Here is an 18,775-nt window from a genome sequence, read left to right as displayed (position 1 = left end):
TCATCATAGGCCTTGTTCTTCCTCCTCCAAACATAGCGTTGATCCATGGGCCCAAACAGTTCTAATTTTGTTTCATCAGTCCACAGAACACTATCCCACAACTTTTGTGGTTTGTCCACATGGCTTTTGGCATACTGCAGTCGACTCTTCTTATTCTTTGGAGACAGCAAGGGGGTACGCCTGGGAGTTCTGGCACGGAGGCCTTCATTACGCAGTGTGCGTCTTATTGTCTGGGCTGAAACTTCTGTACCCACATCTGACAAATCTTTTCTCAGTTCCTCAGCAGTCACACGGGGACTTCTCTCCACTCTACGCTTCAGGTAGCGCACAGCAGTCGAAGTCAGCATCTTCTTTCTGCCACGACCAGGTAGCGTTTCAACAGTGCCCTTTGCCTTGAATTTGCGAATGATGCTTCCTAAGGTGTCTCTTGGTATGTTTAACATCTTTGCAATCTTCTTATAGCCATTGCCCTTCCTGTGAAGAGAAATCACCTCTTCTCTTGTCTTCCTGGACCATTCTCTTGCCTTCACCATGTTTGTAACCACACCAGTAAATGTCTAGAAGGAGCTGAGTATCACAGTCATTTTAAAGCTGCCTAATTGGTGCTTATTATGCTTGATTGCTGCTCGGTGACATCCACAGGTGTTTTCAATACCTGATGGAAAGCACCTGTATGAACCTCTGTTCTTCAGAGTGGTAGTCTTTAAGGGGTTGAATAATTGTGGCAATGAAGAAACCACATAAGAACCATTTACTACTGTATTACATAAACAATTGATGTCATTTTAGTTGCATTTGGGTAGTTACAACGTCCTTGTAGGATTTGATTCTGAATACAATTCCAAATGTACACTATAGTCCCTAAACCCCTTTACAGCATTGGGGGTTGAATAATTTTGGCCACAACTGTACATGCACACGTGTGCACACACATACATATACACACACATACACATGTATACACACAGGCACATGTATACAGTATTATGAAAAGTTATAGTATGTTTGCTTCCATCACACATCTGGGTACTGCATTCTAGGGGGACGCAGATAGCACAGAAGACACTCCCCTTCCCTTTGCTTTCACTCTGCTCAGCAGTCTGACGGCTCCCAGTGCCGATGTACAGTGTGGCAGGGGATCGGGAGCTCGGGCCCAAGTGACAGCCATTCTCCCCACGGCACCCCTGAAGACCTCTGGAGGCACCCTGGGGTGCCAAGGCACTCCGGTTGAGAAAGGCTGTCCTAACATAGAGCTGCAGGATGAGATAACTGTACCATAATGGACTGAAAATAAGTACAGAAATCTTTTTAATCCTGACACTTAGGCAATACACTTAGGAGGAAGAAGGGGAGGGAGCCTTTTTAAGAATAGTTATAGTTAGGGTTTTCTTCCACTTTAAGATAACACACAAATTGAGGGTGGACAATGTCTGTTCTAGCCAGCACAGGCTGTGTTCACTGCAACATAACTGGAGAGTGCACATTAAGCACTAATCAGTGACCACTAGAATCAGAATACATTGCCACTGTTTCTTTTGCATTTAGGGCACTGCATGCTGTGCTGTACACTAGTATATGTACGCCCAACGTTAGGACAATGTCATTTCACATTGTTGCCTGTAGAGAACATACAATATTTGTGGTATTAAGAGTTTAGCATTCACATTAGCATGAATTTGTTGCAGTGGGTACACTGGGTTCCACTCCTTTTTCATTTCTCTCACTGGCACATTTGCATGTGGTCATAATCAAAAATGGTCAAACAAGCGCAACTGCCAAATATCATTTTTGTGTCAAATAATTATTATGTTTTTAGAAGAACAAATATGCTTGCCCAATGGCCTGAAAATAACATATGAGTGCTATGCAAGCCATAGATAATGCAATTTTCTTACTTGTTTCCCCCATCAACACTGACTGTGTTGATGGGAGAATCCCTCCCACAGCACTAATATATTTGGATAGCTGCCCGTCAACAGAATGCAATGATTACTGCTGGTAGCAATAGGCACCAGCAGTAATCACACGCAACAAAAACCATTGATCAACTTCAGTACAACCAGCCTGCCCATAGATGGTATGAATGGATGACTCGATCCATATATGGTCGGTTTTAGACTCTCACAATCCATGGTACCTTTACTATCTGGACCCTTGTATACTGCCAAAATCAAAATTTTTATGTCTGAATAAATTCACACTTGCTGTTGCTGAATGTTTCAGGCAGATCAGCAGTACAATGAATGGCAGACTTGGGAAAATAAGTTAATGTCAAAGGTTGAGAAGCAAAGTTTTTAACATGGATTATGTTCTACTGAACTCTTTTAACATATTAAAACAATTACTAATTAGATCTATTGGGACATGCAACTTCTATGTCTTTGTATACCTCATAAATTTAAAATTCCCACATGTATTTAAATTTATTTTTTTTATCAAAATAGTCAGCAGTCCCAAAGATCTTTGAACTTTCGATTTAGATTTGTTAAATATATTCTAGGTGCATCAAACCAAAAGGTGTCCAAAGTTTTACAGTTTATATGTATTTCTATTCTGTCCCCTGCTGTGGCGAAACACTCTTGGTTTCAGTGTAAAGCAATGGTCTATCTGCAGAGTTCCCATACACCCCCTTCTGCATTAGAACTCTTTTTAATCATCAGGGAACATGAACTCAGAGCTATGGTGCTGGTGGGGCATGTTGGACCTCTTCAGACAGATACATTTTATTTCTGTTTTTGCACACCTTTTGTTTTGATACATATGGGATGTCCTTAGCTAATTTAAATTGAAAATTTTGTAAGACTTTAAACTAAGAGTCACATACATCAAAGGGAAATCACACTTTATTCTCTAAATGTCACATCAAATGTTTTTTACCATTAACACATAAATGAAATGAATGAACACAAGAACTGTATGTTTGATAGTGTTACCTGTCGTACTCTCTTTTTTGAACTTCCAACTCTAAATATTCCCACTGTTTGTAGACCTAAAAAAGAATACAATATCAGTTTTTTCATTCTTGCACAGTGAACAATCCTTATCTGGTACACACCTTGGCATTGTTTAAGCCAAATAATATATTCTACACCCTAATGGACACAGACATAAGATGACGGTGGAATAAAAAGCACAATCTTACGATCAAAATACACTCACCCGTCACTTTATTAGGTACACCTTGCTAGTGCCAAGAAATTATCCCCCACACCATTACACCAGTCTGAACCATTGCTAGAGGGCAAGATGGATCCATGCTTATATGTTGTTTACGTCAAAGTCTGACCCTACCATCTGAGTGTCACCAGCAACCAGTCTGCCCATTCTCCTCTGACCTCTGACATCAACAAGGCATTTTTGTCCACACAACTGCCGCTCACTGGATATTTTCTTTTTCTCAGGCCATTCTCTGTAAACCCTAGAGATGGTTGTGTGTGAAAATCCCATTAGATCAGCAGTTTTTGAAATACTCAGAGCAGTCCTTCTGGCGCCAACAACCATGCCACGCTTAAAGTCAATTAAATCCTCTTTCTTCACCATTCTGATGCTCGGTTTGAAATTCAGCAAATCGTCTTCACCACGTCTACATGCAATGTCATTGGCTGATTAGCAATTTGTGTTACCAAGCAATTGAACAAGTGTACCTAATAAAGTGGCTGGTGAGTGTACTCTTGAAATAATCAGAGCAAAATCATGCATGTGATGAAATAGGCAGGTAGGATGCAGTCAACTCCAGCACTGGTCCAACACCCCGATAATGGTAAGCTTGAATGTTGTTTCTTTTATTTTTGGCTAAATTCTCGGGCACCCTCTCTCGCTTACCGCTCACCACCTGTATATTTGCTTATATTGTGCTTTAGATACGTATTCACCTCCCTTGGACTTTTTTTTAATGTTACAACGTGGAATTAAAATTAATTTGGATCAGGATTTTACCACTGTATTGATACAACATGACTAACACTTAAAGATGGACAATGTTTTTTATTCTGCAACAAAAGTTTACAAAAAAAATATCATCCCAGCACAGCCAGCAAACTGACCAAGCTGGGATGGATGTGCTCTCATGCCTAGTGTGGTCAGTTTAAAATAGGAAAGCAGAGGGACTGGCAGGATCACCAGGTATTTTACACAAAGGAAGCAATGCAAAGAGAACAGGATACTTTTCAACACAAGTACATGGTACACTAGATGTATATCAGGAATATGAAATGTTGGGGTAACCGATTCTTTAAAGTTTTTTTTTTTTAATTAAAGTTTGAGCTGCATTGTAATGTCATGTAACCCCTGTAAACATCAGTTTAAAATTTACCATTCTTTTCCAAATGTTGACAGCAGCTGTCCACAAGCCTGGGAACTTGTCGGTAGATAGGATTCAGACTGAGCTTTTTATCCCTTTCTTTTTCTTTCTTACTTTGAGCCTCAGCTGGCAAAGACAACTGTAAAGCCTCTAATAGTCGAGACTGATTGTCATCAAGATCTGTAATTGAGTCCACAGACATTGCACCCTGCAAGACAGAAACAATGCTTTTAATTTATATGACCTTTAATGTACACACACCCAATTCATAGCTTTGCTAATAATATGTTTACATTTTGCTGGACTGGTTCTAGTTAAGGTGAATGTTGACAAAAGAGAACCTACACCCAATCTGAGCAATTATATGTCTGTAGGCACTTTCTGACAGTTCACAACAAAGCCTGGCTGTGCACTCAAGCTATGCACTTAAGAAATAAAAGTGGTAATTTCTGGGTTGGATTTTCTCTCTCTTTCACTATTGTTTTTACTTCCAAATAAGTTGATGTTTAGGTGCTTCCATCTCCCTCCACCACAAACTAGAATATTTGTGTTCCCTGATGCAAACATACACAAAGACCTTTTTTCTGTTGGTAGTTTAAGTTTTGACACTTTGGGAAAGCATGGTGGGATAGTGGTTAACATGAGTTTCAATATCCATATGGCACTATCTGTATTGTATTTGGGTGCATTTTTCCTTGTTGTCCAATATCCTCTCCGTGTTTCACAAATGTATTGGTGTGTTTACTGGCTTCAACCAACACAGGTTTCATTTCAGGACCTGTAAGTTTGCAGGACTGAACTACATTAACATGTACGCACCTACAGGAACAAGGACTAGTGAATGCTTTAACGCTCTCCTGTAAGGTACTGCAGAAAAAAAAAATTATTGCTCTATCAATTATTTCCAGAAAAGGTTTTAGCAGAAGGCCGCTTAACAGTTACTTAAAAAAAGCCCACATGTAATTAATGTTCAAAAATGCAGAGGTTTTACTTGCACACCCAAGTGTATCTTTAAGGGCCAGTTCACAGCACACCACCTGTGCATTTTTTTTCTGCAGTAAAAACCCATGGATAGTAGGTTATGTGTTTCCAATGGCATAGTTCACGCCAGTGCGGTCAGTTCCAGTGCGTTCCAGTTCCAGAAAGAAAAGTAGAACATGCTGCATTTTTTCTGCCTAGAACTGTACTGGAACATGGTAAAACGCATCAAAAATGCCCTGGAAAGCACCTAAACATACCAAAAGCAAACCAAAATACATAACAAAATGAACTGGAATGCATCAAAAACACACATGCAGAAACACATCCAGAACGCATGTGGACTGCGTGTCTGTGGTGTGAACCAGCACTAAATGGTGCCCTCATGCTAATCTAACAGGGCCCAAAACTGGTACATACTGTATATATCAAAGGATGCCTTGATAGCAAACCTACCTACAGGCTATCCAATACCATCTTGACCAATGAGGGATCCACACTTGGAAAAAACCCCAAACTAGCCTATTTATAGTTTTCTCCTTAAAACAAACCAGTACTATTCCTATTAAAGTACTTCTAAAGGCTGAAGGTGAAAAACTTTCTCTGTGCTGCCCCCCCCCCTCCCCCCATTGCCCCCTTATACTTACCTGAGCCTGATATCAATCCAGTGATGTGCACAAGAGCAGAGGTTCTCCCAGCTCTTTTCCTCTTCATTGGCACAGAGACAACATCTGGAGCCATTGGCTCCCGTTGCTGTCAATCACAGCCAGTGAAAAAAGGGGGGTGGGCCCCGCTCTGTGTGGCAATAGACAATCTGAACAGTTCTCAGCAGGGAGGAGGTGCCAGAAGATCAGGCAGGACAAGAGGAAGATCGGGACTGCTCTTTTCAAAACCATTACACAGAGCAGGTAAGTATGACATGTTTGCTATGTTTAAAAAATAAAAATGATACTTTTAGTATGACTTGGGCCTGGGTAAAGCAACAGGTTTGCTAACAAAATACATTTTCTTCACTTTCCTGCCACTTTGTCTAGCATGGGAAGAGAAAGAAATACCAGGTATTTCCAGATATGGGGGAGCATGTGGCATCACAGCGCCAGTCACCCTGTGACTGGTGAGTCTATAGTAATGTGTGAGCTAAGAAAGAGCAGCAGTGGAACAAAAGAAAGGTATGCCTGTGGAGCTGCATAATCTAGCTATAAACAACAGAATGATCACTTGGTATGAAGTTGAAAAGTCCACCAAAAACATGCTTTTTTGTATACTACAACCATTCAAGGAAATGTATTCAGGGTATGCTGTCCCTTACCCATGCCTGCATCTCAGAGTAAAGTAGGACCAGTCAGGAAACGGTCCAACAGAACATATACTTCAGAGTATTTATGGTCGCTGAACTACACAGCAACCTATTGAAAATGCAGGAATGCAATGATGGACATCTAAAACACGGAGGTACCTTTATGATCCCTAGACACAAATAGAGTGAAGAATGCAAGAATTTAGCCAATTTTTATCACACTCTTCTCAGTCAATCTTTGATGTTCTGTGCTTTAGGCACTACTGGCTGCCTGGATAATATATATTCTTTTTTTTGTAAAAACAAATTTAGTTTATGTCCTTTCAGACAAAGCTCTGTGGTAATAAGGAGGGCGTTGTGCTTGATGCAAGTCATCTGCCTTGATTAAGAAAGATAATATTCGCAATTCATTTTTATGTTCCAAAATATTCACTATTTCCCACAGCATGAAAAGTTAATCACAAGTAACTGTTTCTTGGCCAAGTTCTCTATTTATTTGATCTGGAACTCTGTGACTTTGTGGTTTGTTTGCAGGGAAAATAGAAGTCCAAGTATCTAAGATGCAGATGATGACCAACAAAAAATAAAAAAACTCATGTTGACTGTGTCATTAAAGTATAACTAAAGGCAAAATGTTTGTTTCTAGTTTTGAATAGAAGGATTAACAACTGTCAGGTTTTCACTGCTGTCTGTGCCCCCACTATGGAGATTCCTCATCTCTATTTGTCCTGGTGACCTTTATCACCAACCATGAAATGAAAGATATTCCCAAATTTTGGGTTATCACCCTGGTGACAATCGGAGATTCCCTCACTTTGGTGGGATTTGCTCTCACACTCACTTCCTGTTTTGGCTATGGGACAGGAAGTTAAGGAATATCTCGACAATGGGGCACAGATGTAAAAAAAAAGTTAGAACCCTCTTTTACTCTATCTAAAATGAAAAAAAAATGTTTTGTCTTTAGTTCTAACTTAATAGATAATGTAATTATTGGAAATAAAATATTTTATCCAATATCTATCTATTTAATCATTTTTGGTTATTGACAAAGTTATTGACAATGTCAGATCTAAAATCAAAATATACTTATCTAAATCTGCTATTCCTTCTTTACACTTAAGGACATACTTACAAACAGAACTAAATAACCAGAAAATCATAAAAATGAAAATAACAAGAATTGATGTATTTTGGTGTTAGATCTGACATTGTCGATTATTAATTACTTGAGATGATCAGCCATCAATTATATTCAAAGAGAAGGCAAATTTATTAAATACCTTCTTCAGCTCTGTGTATACAAAGGAGCATGGGGGAGCTCTTGTCCATAATGGGCCTGGTATTGACACAGATGATCCACATTGGCTCACAACTGATATGATCCAGAAATATTTAGACAGAATAAAGGTGAATAAAGCACCTGGACTGAATGGCATACACCCATGGGTCCTTAAAGAATTGAGCTCTGTCATTTCAAAGCCATTGTTTCTAATTTTTAGCGACTCTTTAATGACTGGCATAGTACCACTGGACTGGCGTAAGGCCAATGTGGTGCAAATATTTAAAAAGGGATCAAATTCTTTGTCAAGTAGTTATGGACCTGTTGGTTTAACATCTATAGTTGGGAATATACTAGAAAGTTTAATAAAAGACCACATAGATGAGTTCTTGCTGGAAAAAATATTTTAAGCAACAGACAGCTTGGATTCATGAAAGACAGAAGTTGTCAAACAAACCTGATTTCTTTTTATGAGGAGGTGAGGAAAACCTTGGACAGAGGAGTGGCGGTGGACGTGGTATACTTGGATTTTGTAAAAGCGTTTGACACAGTTCCCCACACACGGATAATATGTAAGGTAAAGTCTACGGGCTTGGAAAAATCCGTATGTAAATGGATAGAAAACTGGCTAAAAGATTGTATTCAAAGAGGAGTGGTTAATGATTCATACTCTGAATGGTCTAGGGTTGTTAGTGGTGTACCCCAAGGTTCAGTATTGGGACCCTTACTTTTTAATATATTTATAAACAATATAGGGTCTGGGATTAAAAATCCCATTTCAGTCTTTGCAGATGACACCAAGTTTTGCAGTGGAATAATGTCCTTACAGGATGTCTCCAACTTACAAGCTGACCTCATTGCACTGTTTAATTGGGCAACTATGTGGCAAATGAGGTTTAATGTTGATAAATGTAAGGGTTTGCACTTGGGGGCTAAGAATATGCATGCATCATACATACTGGGGAGGGGGGGGGTACAACTGGGGGAATCAATGGTGGAGAAGGATTTGGGAGTTCTGGTAGATCATAAGCTTAATAAATGCATGCAATGCCAAGCTGCGGTTTCTAAAGCGAGCAAAATCCTCTCTTGTATTAGAAGAGAGACTCCAGAATGAAAGAGCTATAATTTTACCCCTGTACAAATCATTAGTAGGAATTCATCTGGAATATGAAGTTCAGTTTTCGGCACCAATTCACAAAAAGAATATTGGGGAACTGGAGAAAATACAGAGAAGGGTGACCAAACTGATAAGAGGCATTGAGGAGATCAGCTATGAGGAAGGATTAGAGGAACTGAATTTATTCTCTCTTGAGAAGAGGAGATTAAGGGGGTATATGATCAACATGTATAGAGTTAATCACCATGAAGTCATCACAGAGGACAAGGGGGCACTCTTCATATCTAGAGGAAAAGAGATTTAAATATGTCAAGGTTTCTTCACAGTAAGAGCTGTAAAAATGTGGAATAGACTCCCTCAAGAGTTGGTTGTGGCCAGCTCAGTGGATTTCTTTAAAAAAGGCCTGGATTCTTTCTTGGATACACAGAATATAAGTGGTTACTAACATTTATAGGTAAAGTTGATCCAGGGAATATCCAATTGCCTCTCGGTGATCAGGAAGAAATTTTTTTCCCCTGCAGGAGCAAATTGATTCATGCTTTGCTGGGTTTTTTGGCTTCCTCTGGATCAACTGTGGATATAGGATTATAACTTTTTTGTTATGATTGAAGTAGATGGACTTTTGTCTTTTTTCAGCCAGACTAACTATGCAACTGTGCACTGGGATTGTAAAATATGTTTGTGTTTACTTAAATCTATGCAGGAGTATGATAGCATGCTATAATTAAGCGTTAAACAGAGTGAAACGCATAGGCAGTCTCTCCTCTGTTACTACATGCTTGTGAATGTTTTAAGAATTTAAATGAAGAAGTGGACTTTTAATAGACTGCAGTCATCCATTCAAGTTTGATGCATCTTTAGTAGTGAGCTAGACCAGCGCCTGTACTTTCTGGGGCTAAAGGATTGTGGACCGACCTGGAGGGGTGTTGTAGTTTTGGAATTAGTTTTGCAGGATGTGACATAGGGCTCCTTGAGGATCTCTCAGACAGCAATAGTTTAATTAACAAAAATCATCATTTTGCTGGAGAAAAAAAACAATGTTTCTTTTTTTTTAGCCCAGGAGCATGGTATAGTGGAAATTCATAGCAATGGCGGTTGTATAGAGGGAAAGGGAGAAAATATAAACAACAGAAATAAAGAACAACTGACTCAGCTGAGTCACAAGAGCCAATAATCTGAAGGAATGGAATAACCCAGCTCCCTTTCCACAAAGGAGTTGGCTCACAGCTACCTTTTGTTTGATAATAGCTTGTTTATTAGCCCTACAAATGGCCAAAATTGAATAACAAGATTCGCTCCCATAAGCTTTAATAGGGTTTGCTGCAAATTTTACAAGCTTCGAGCAAGAATTGCAAAATATTCACAAACTGTACCCAAGCAACATTCACTCATTTATATTTACCTACTATACCAGAGAACTAGTTTAATTTATTAACAATATAACTCCAATATGTTAAATAAATATCCCTAAATATGTGAAACAAATATACATATAATGAACCCAAAAATTATATATAAATGAACCCAAAATTATCCAAAAATTTATAAATAAAATAACATTTTTTTGATAATAAAAAAACCTAAAAATTATTATCAAAATTATAAGTCACTTGTGTCCAAAATAAAGTCACTCCAATCTTTGTTTCCAATAATGCAAATTTTCAGATCCTTTGGTATCGAGCCCTCCCATTGACTCCCAAAAGGAAAGTATGTACCTCAAAAAAAGAAAAACTCATATAGTGCATTAACTTATTAAATTCAATATCATACCCATATACCATATGCGCTGTGCAAATTCAAAAAAATAATAATAATAATTCAAAAATAATAATAATAAGTGATAATTAAAGTGAAAAATGTGAACACAGTGTAAAAACCGTGATAGTGTGTCACTCTGTGAATGAAATAATCCAAGTGACCATTCAGCATACACTTCTGTAGTGTAAGAGGACATGGGAATAAGCGTTTTGATGCTTTATTAATGTAAGCAGTAAATAAAGTGTATGTTTATTAATCCCATAACGGAATTACACTATATCCTGTTTATACAGTGAGGAACAGAAGTATTTGAACACTCTGTGATTTTGCAAGTTCTCCCACTTAGAAATCATGGAGGGGTCTGAAATTCACATTGTAGGTGCATTTTAATTCTGTCTCCCAGAGTGGGAATGCGCCTACAATGTGAATTTCAGACCCCTCCATGATTTCTAAGTGGGAGAACTTGCAAAATCACAGGGTGTTGAAATACTTCTGTTCCTCACTGTATAGCACTTGCATGGAGCATGGGTACTATAAGGATTAAATGTTGATCTAGATTTAAACTGTTTTATTTCTAATTATTGATAAGAGCTAGTATTTTAATATTTTTGTATATATTTAGATTTTAGAATTTTTAAATAGTATAACTTAAGGGGTATTAAAGTAATTAAATAATTAATATTTTTTTAATGAATTAATTTTTTTATATTAAAATAAAGATAATTTATATGATTATTTATTTTAATAAATTTATTAAAAGATATATATATATATATATATATATATATATTTATAAAAAGGATTTTGGTAAATATTTGTGTATATTTGGGATTATAATCAATTTAGTTTTAATTTGGTAATAAATTATTTTATTGTAATTTTAATAGGTATAATAATTTTAATATGCATATACTTAATCTGAATTCAATAATAGTGTCCATATATGTATTAATCATTGGTACTGTAGGATAGTATTATAGTGAAGGATCTCTCTTTCTCTCTCTATCCATTCAGTCGTATCCGGCCCTTGGCGATTGCATGGACCATCACTCGTAAGTGAATTTTTCCATGAATTCTCTTAGCAATTATTTTACAGGGTAGGTTGCTAGGTCTTTCCCCAACCCCTACCATGCAGAAGATAGTGAAGAATACATTAGTGAATTTGATTATGAGTTTAGATATGTGCAATACTTTGCAGGGAATCCTTGGTTTTATTTATGTGGGTGTGTAGATATATTGCACACATGTATTCAGAAGATTTATACTACATATATATCTATTATTATATGAGTATTCCCCATGGTTTTAATTAGGGAATGTCCTTGTGCAGTTTATCTGTTTATATGGGGAATATGCAAGTGCGGGATTCTGTGGGCTGTGTAAAATATTGTTGTATCGTTCTTTTTGCAGGATTATAGATTAGGGGGAACCAAAGTGTTGATATTAGTGCTTCGACTGAATTTCGGATAGATAGAAGCAGCCCCGCTAATATTACAATATCGTGCAAGAAAGGACTTTGGTATTGTATATAGTGTGGGTGGCTTTCCCTCTCCCAAGATGGTGGGCGGAGCGCCGGAGCTGTAGGGAGGAGAACTATAAATTGCGGCTGGTCAGTCCGACGAGTACACCCCTTATGACTAAGTCCCGGGTGTGATGAAGCGCATCAAGGGAAGTGACGTCGGACGCACAGGAGAGGAACTGGAAGTGGTGCGTTGGCCATTGGATATTGGAATTCACATGTCAAGCAATTTTGGAGGCTGCTCGGTGACCCTAAAGGTTTGAGGGCATGGGAATAAGTGTTTTGATGCTTTATTAATGTAAGCAGTAAATAAAGTGTATGTTTATTAATCCCATAACGGAATTACACTATATCCTGTTTAAATATCACTCGCATGAAGCACTATAAGTACTATAGAGTACTTCCTTAAAAGCCATGATGACATCGTAAGGAGTATTATTCAGGCTTGGAGGAAATTTGTGGGAGCGTGTTGCTTATCTCCGCAGTATTGATAAGGCGTTTTTGTTTGTTTTTTGGTAAGGGTATTTATGCCTTACACTATAGAAGTGTACACTGAATGGTCACTTGGATTATTTCATTCACAGAGTGATGCACTATCACGGTTTTTACACTGTATTCACATTTTTCACTTTAATTATCACGTTTTTTTGAAGTTGCACAGCGCATATGGTATATGGCTATGATATTGAATTTATTAAGTTAATGCACTATATGAGTTTTTCTTTTTTTGAGGTACATACTTTCCTTTTGGGAGCCAATGGGAGGGCTCGATACCAAAGGATCTGAAAATTTGCATTATTGGCAACAAAGATTGGAGTGACTTTATTTTGGACACAAGTGACTTATAATTTTGATAATAATTTTTTGTTTTTTATTATCAAAAAATTTTTATTTTATTTTATTTATAATTTTTTGGATAATTTTGGGATCATTTATATATAATTTTTGGGTTCATTATATGTACAGTTGTGTTCAAAATAATGGCAGTCAGACATCACTAACCTGATCAATCACTGTTTTTGGTAGAAATGATATTTCTACATGGCAAATAATTTACTAGCAGGTGTAGTAGAGTAATAGAAATCCAACAGATCCAACAGTCATGACAAGCATGCTGCTGATTCTGTGTAATTGAATCACTTATTGAAAGGGGCATGTTCAAAATAATAGCATTGTTGAGTTCTATTAGTGAGGTCATTCATTCTTTAAAAAACAGGTGGAAATTATTGCCCTTATTTAAGGAAGGAAGGCAGCAAATGTTGTACATGCTGGTTACAGTGCATTTCTCTCTGAAATTCTGAGGAAAATGGGCTGTTCCAGACATTGTTCAGAAGAACAGCCTACCTTGAATAAAAAGTGGATTGGAGAGGGGAAAATATATAAAGTGCAGAAAATGATAGTCTGCTCAGCTAAAATGATCGCAAATGCTTTAAAATGGCAACCAAAACCTGAAAGACGTGGAAGAAAGCTAAAAACTACCATTCGATTGGATAGAAGAATAGCCAAAATGGCAAGGACTCAGCCAAGGACTCAGCCAACAATCAGCTCCAGGAAGATCAAAGAAGGTCTAAAGTTACCTGTGAGTACTGTTACAATTAGAAGACGCCTATGTGAAGCCAAGCTATCTGCAAGAAGCCCCCGCAAAGTCCCACTGTTGAAAAAAAGACGTGCTGAAGAGGTTACAATTTACCAAAGAGCACATTGACTGGCCTAAAGAGAAATGGCGCAACATTTTGTGGACTGATGAAAGTAAGATTGTTCTTTTTGGGTCTAGTTGCCGGAGACAGTTTGTCAGACGACCCCCAAACACTGAATTCAAGCCACAGTACACTGTGAAGACAGTGAAGCATGGTTGCGCAAGCATCATGATATGGGGATGCTTCTTAAACTACGGTGTTGGGCCTATTTATCACATACCAGGGATCATGGATCAGTTTGAATACATCAGAATACTTGAAGAGGTCATGCTGCCTTATGCTGAAGAGGAAATGCCCTTGAAATGGGTGTTCCAACAAGACAACGACCCCAAACACACCAGTAAACGTGCAACATCTTGGTTCCAGACCAACAAGATTGACGTTATGGAGTGGCCAGCCCAATCCCCGGATCTTAATCCAATAGAAAACGTGTGGGGTGACATCAAAAATGCAGTTTCGGAGGCAAAACCAAGGAATAGAGAAGAACTGTGGAATGTAGTCCAATCATCCTGGGCTGGAATACCTGTTCACAGGTGCCAGAAGTTGGTTGACTCCATGCAACACAGATGTACAGCAGTTCTCAGAAACAGTGGGTATACAACTAAATATTAATTAAGTGATTCAAAGGAAAGCAAAGTCTTCAAACATTTTTCAGTTTATATAGTGAATGTTAGAGTTTGTAAAGAAGAATACAAACACTACTATTTTTTTGAACGGTCTAATATTCACTTTTCTTCAATTTTTTCGAGGAACAACACAAATTTGATATATTTTTCTTCATGTTTTGATTTGGAATAGAATGTGTAGTGTTCTCAATGCATTTGTGTGTATGAAAATAAAAGCTATTAGAAGGATTTTGAGCTTTATTCACTTTTTTCAACACACTGCTATTATTTTGAACACAATTGTATATTTGTTTTACATATTAAGGGATATTTATTTAACATATTGGAGTTATATTGTTGGTTTGCACTTTCAAGGGTGAAAGTTAGATCTTATGTGTTAGAGGGTGTAGTTGTAATATATAATTTTGTTTGGTACTTTTTTGATTGATACCGTAGTTATAGATTTATAGTTTAATTTATTGTTTGTACCTACTCTGCTTTAAGGCCCCATTCACCTCTGAGCACTTTGTAGCTCAAATCTCCAAAAGTCTCAACATCCGAAATCCCATATATTACAATGGTGCCTGTTCACATATGAGTGCTCAGATGCCTGTAGCTCAATGCCTGATGCTCCAATACCTACATGAGTTACTTTTGAGGCAGGTTTGGGCATTTTTGGCCCCATATACTTCAATGAAACACCTGTAAATACTCGAGTCAAGCTTTTGAGCATTTATTAGGTGTATTTCGCATGTTTTTTAGCCTGTTAGAACTGGTCTCCTCCCCCTGGAGCTTTCCATTGGCTAAAACAAAAATACATGCTCGCAAAAATGCTCTAAAATGATTCAAATGCCTGAAAATCACTGTGCTCAGGTGTAAATGCAGCCTAAACACAAAGATTTAGTGCATCTGTACACACGTTTAAGACACGCATCTGGGAGATGTAAGGGGAGTAGACAAATGCAGTTCCTGAACATTACAGTGCATTCATATAGTATTATTGTTAGAGCCATGGCAACCCCAAAACATTAAGTTCTTTTATCAATGAAAGGGTTCCCAAAACTGCACTGGGGTTTTAGGTTTAAGGTTAATTTACTTTCAAAGAGTGCTGGACTGCTTGTGAAATGGAATAAATGGAGCCTGCATTCACCTGCAATCAGCTCGCATTTGAGATGCTTCAGAGTTCCTTGTGATTGCCTTCTAAGCTGCTTCAGACCTGTTCCCAACCTCGTCCTGAGCTGATTTTGCATTCCAACTGACTTGAGCTGACAGAACATCAGTTCAGGTAGATACAAATGTGTAGAAAAGCACTAACAGAGTATTTTAACAACATAGTTTGGGAAGTTAGCGATTATAAATGCATAACTGTGTTCTAAACATCTACAAAAATCTCTGGTTTCCATCACGTATGGTAGCAATTAAAAGCTGACAACTGTACTACCTCATCGAGTTTTATCACTTTATTGCTTCAATATGCTAGGCAAACTGTGAATTCAAGAGAAACTTGCCTTTACCGAACCAGTCTATATTCTGTAACCAAACAGTAATGGCCATAGATAGACTAAGATCCCTGTAGCTATTTAACTGTATCGGCCACTTAAACTACCATACGATATGGATTTTGTTTAACAAAACGTTAGCAAGAACTATTATAAAACCTCTTATGAAACATTGTTTTTTGGCTTCCTGAAATTTCCTGGAATTTTCAGAAGTCCGAGCTAACGCTGTATGGCTCTGAGCTCTTGAGGGCAAAGATGTCTTCAGGAGGAAGGGAAATATGATCTGTTTATTTTCTAAGAGGACAGATAAGATGTACAGGAGGAGACACAGATCACAGAAATTGGGCACCTCCTGCAAATTTCAGATGTCACATCTCTGTATATAGCAGTATTATTTTGCCCAGGCATAAAGTCTCTTTCCAGGATTAGTAGGCAAGACCAAATGACTCTGATTAGAGCATGAAATTAGTGCATGAAATTTTGCACATTTTATTGCAGCACAAAGTTTGGCTCAACTTGTGGAAATAATTACATTACAGAATGAAAAATTCTGATAATACACTAATAATGCTGCTTGCAGTTGGGCATGTTGTGAGGTTAAATACCTGCTTGTCACTGCCAAGATTGTTGCCACAAAGTAACTGCCAATATTTTCTCATGCTACTTTGGGGCACCAAGCTATGGTACAAGCAAAGTGAAAGGCCCTCTTTTCTGTCTTCATTGATTTAAAAATATGCTGAAAATCTCTGGAAGCATGAACAGGCAATTTCAATGCTTTTACGTTGTTCATTAAAATTTGCAAAAATAACGAGTGCTTCCTTTGTTTTAATGAGCTCTTCATTTGGAATCTAACCACTATAATGTTAGATTGCTGGAATGGATTCACAAAAATGTGAGTATGTATGAGGAATATGGGGCTTAATTAACTATGCATGGCCTTTATTTTATGTACTCACGTGTATGTTCATGTGCTACAGCTCTGTTTTGTTATGGTTGCATTGATGCCTCTTAAAGTACATGTAAAGTCAAAACTATTTTTCTTTGTTTCAGATAGAGTGGGAAATGGCTGAGATACCATCAGGTATTTTTACTTTATTTTATTATGTTTTTGCCTGAATCCTTCTGGGGACATTTAACTTCCTGTCCTGTAGATGCAAAAGGAAAATAAAGGAAATCTCTCCAAAGTCAGGATTATTCCTACCTTAGAGAGCTTTCATAGAAACATGTCCCAGTTGGGGGATTTTCTCTTTACTTGCTCAGGTAACAAGTGGAATTCCCATCATTTTCTGGGACAAATGTTACTTGGAAAAATAGGATGAATCTCCCTAGGGGTGAAACAGGCAGCAATAAAAACCAATACAAACCCAAAAGGGACTCTGACCATACCCCACTCTATCCAAAACTAACATGTAAAAATGTGTCCTTGCATGCATTTTAATATGTTATAGAAAGTAATCTTGGTTCAGTTATTTAAAAGGGAGCTATAAAAAACACAGCTTTTTAATTGCTTTTAAAATAGCTTAATACAGTATTTGTATTATTCTCTTTTAAAAAAAATATTTTCTTTAAAAATAAAAATTTAAAGTATATGTATAGCCAAAACCTTTTTTTGGTTTTGAGTAGGGAATAGATTAAGGAACGGCTAAATCCTGATCTATGTCCCTTGGGGAGATTTCCCTTTATTTCTTGCCCCAGAAATGCCTCATCTTTCTAAGAAAAGCACAACATATTTTAAAAACTTTATTTCTTAGTCTTTGCCATAGTAAATAAAGAAAATATATGCAAACCCAATATACACATCATACAGTATATACTATATTTCATACTGTTCAAACTCCTTTGACAACTTCCACAGTGACATTATGGACCCTATCCTATGAAGGTAATAGCACATGGCAAGAGACATGGTTTAGGTATTTGCTTTTACACGTGGCAGTGTGAACTCACCCTTCTGCGTGCCCGAGGTGCAGCCTCAGGTGTATTCGGAGATGTGGATTCATTCGGTGTTTCTGAAGTAGAGCTAAGAGATGAATTACTACTAGAGAGTTCTTTATTCTGCCGCCTTGATCCAAACGGCAGGATGGACGTAACAAAATCGGACACCTCTTTTTGCTCATCTTTGTGAGAATCTTGCTTTAGCTTGTGAGCCCTGTCATTGGCTATTACTTGTGATAATGGCATTCCAAATGCCTGTGGCAAGAATTCTAAAATAAATGAAGAAAGAAAAATATTAATATATAGCCATGTCACTTACACCTATTAAATGTAAGAGCTTCATACCCACAAGACATAGCATTAAAACAATTTGCACATTCTCCCACATTATGACATTTTAAAAGCCATCTGTCAAGTACAAGACTAATGTCTCACATGTTGATATACAGTTTAAAAAAGAGGATCTATACTCAACAGTGAACACAGAGTTCTTATGTTAATAGTCATGATAGAAACAATAAATAATGCATTAACAAAAGAGGTGGAATACTTTCCTGGAGAAAATGCAGCTTTGCGCTCCCTTGATTGGAAGCTGCATATGTGAATTCCTAAGCCCTTGAGTCATATGATCACTGCGAAAGGTTAAGATCAGCCAATCCTTCCTTCTGCTGAGAGCATATGACTAAATGTGAAGGGTATACAATACAGCATTTTCCTCAGAAAAGCTGTTTTCAGCCCTTTTATTACTCTTTAGTAGGGATGAGTAAAGTGATTGCAATGAAATTACCAAT

The 18,775-nt window shown here is 37.6% G+C and overlaps 1 protein-coding gene across 1 annotated transcript in view; it reads right to left on the bottom strand.

The window, feature by feature from the left end:
- ARHGAP6 (Rho GTPase activating protein 6) overlaps positions 1–18,775 on the bottom strand; it is a 358,220-nt gene that overhangs the window by 71,143 nt on the left and 268,302 nt on the right. The window contains exons 4-6 of the mRNA XM_089653001.1: positions 17,997–18,253; positions 4,313–4,508; positions 2,934–2,989 (exon numbers count right to left, since the gene is read on the bottom strand). Of these exons, the coding sequence (XP_089509127.1) occupies positions 2,934–2,989; positions 4,313–4,508; positions 17,997–18,253 (509 nt within the window). The remainder of the gene's footprint in view (positions 1–2,933; positions 2,990–4,312; positions 4,509–17,996; positions 18,254–18,775) is intronic.

This window comes from Staurois parvus, unplaced genomic scaffold, assembly GCF_062004578.1.
Source record: "Staurois parvus isolate SC_StPar_1 unplaced genomic scaffold, SC_StPar_1.0 ptg000696l, whole genome shotgun sequence".
Lineage (NCBI taxonomy): Eukaryota > Metazoa > Chordata > Amphibia > Anura > Ranidae > Staurois > Staurois parvus.
Note: the sequence above shows the minus strand (reverse complement) of the source record. Positions and strands in the feature narration are given on the sequence as shown.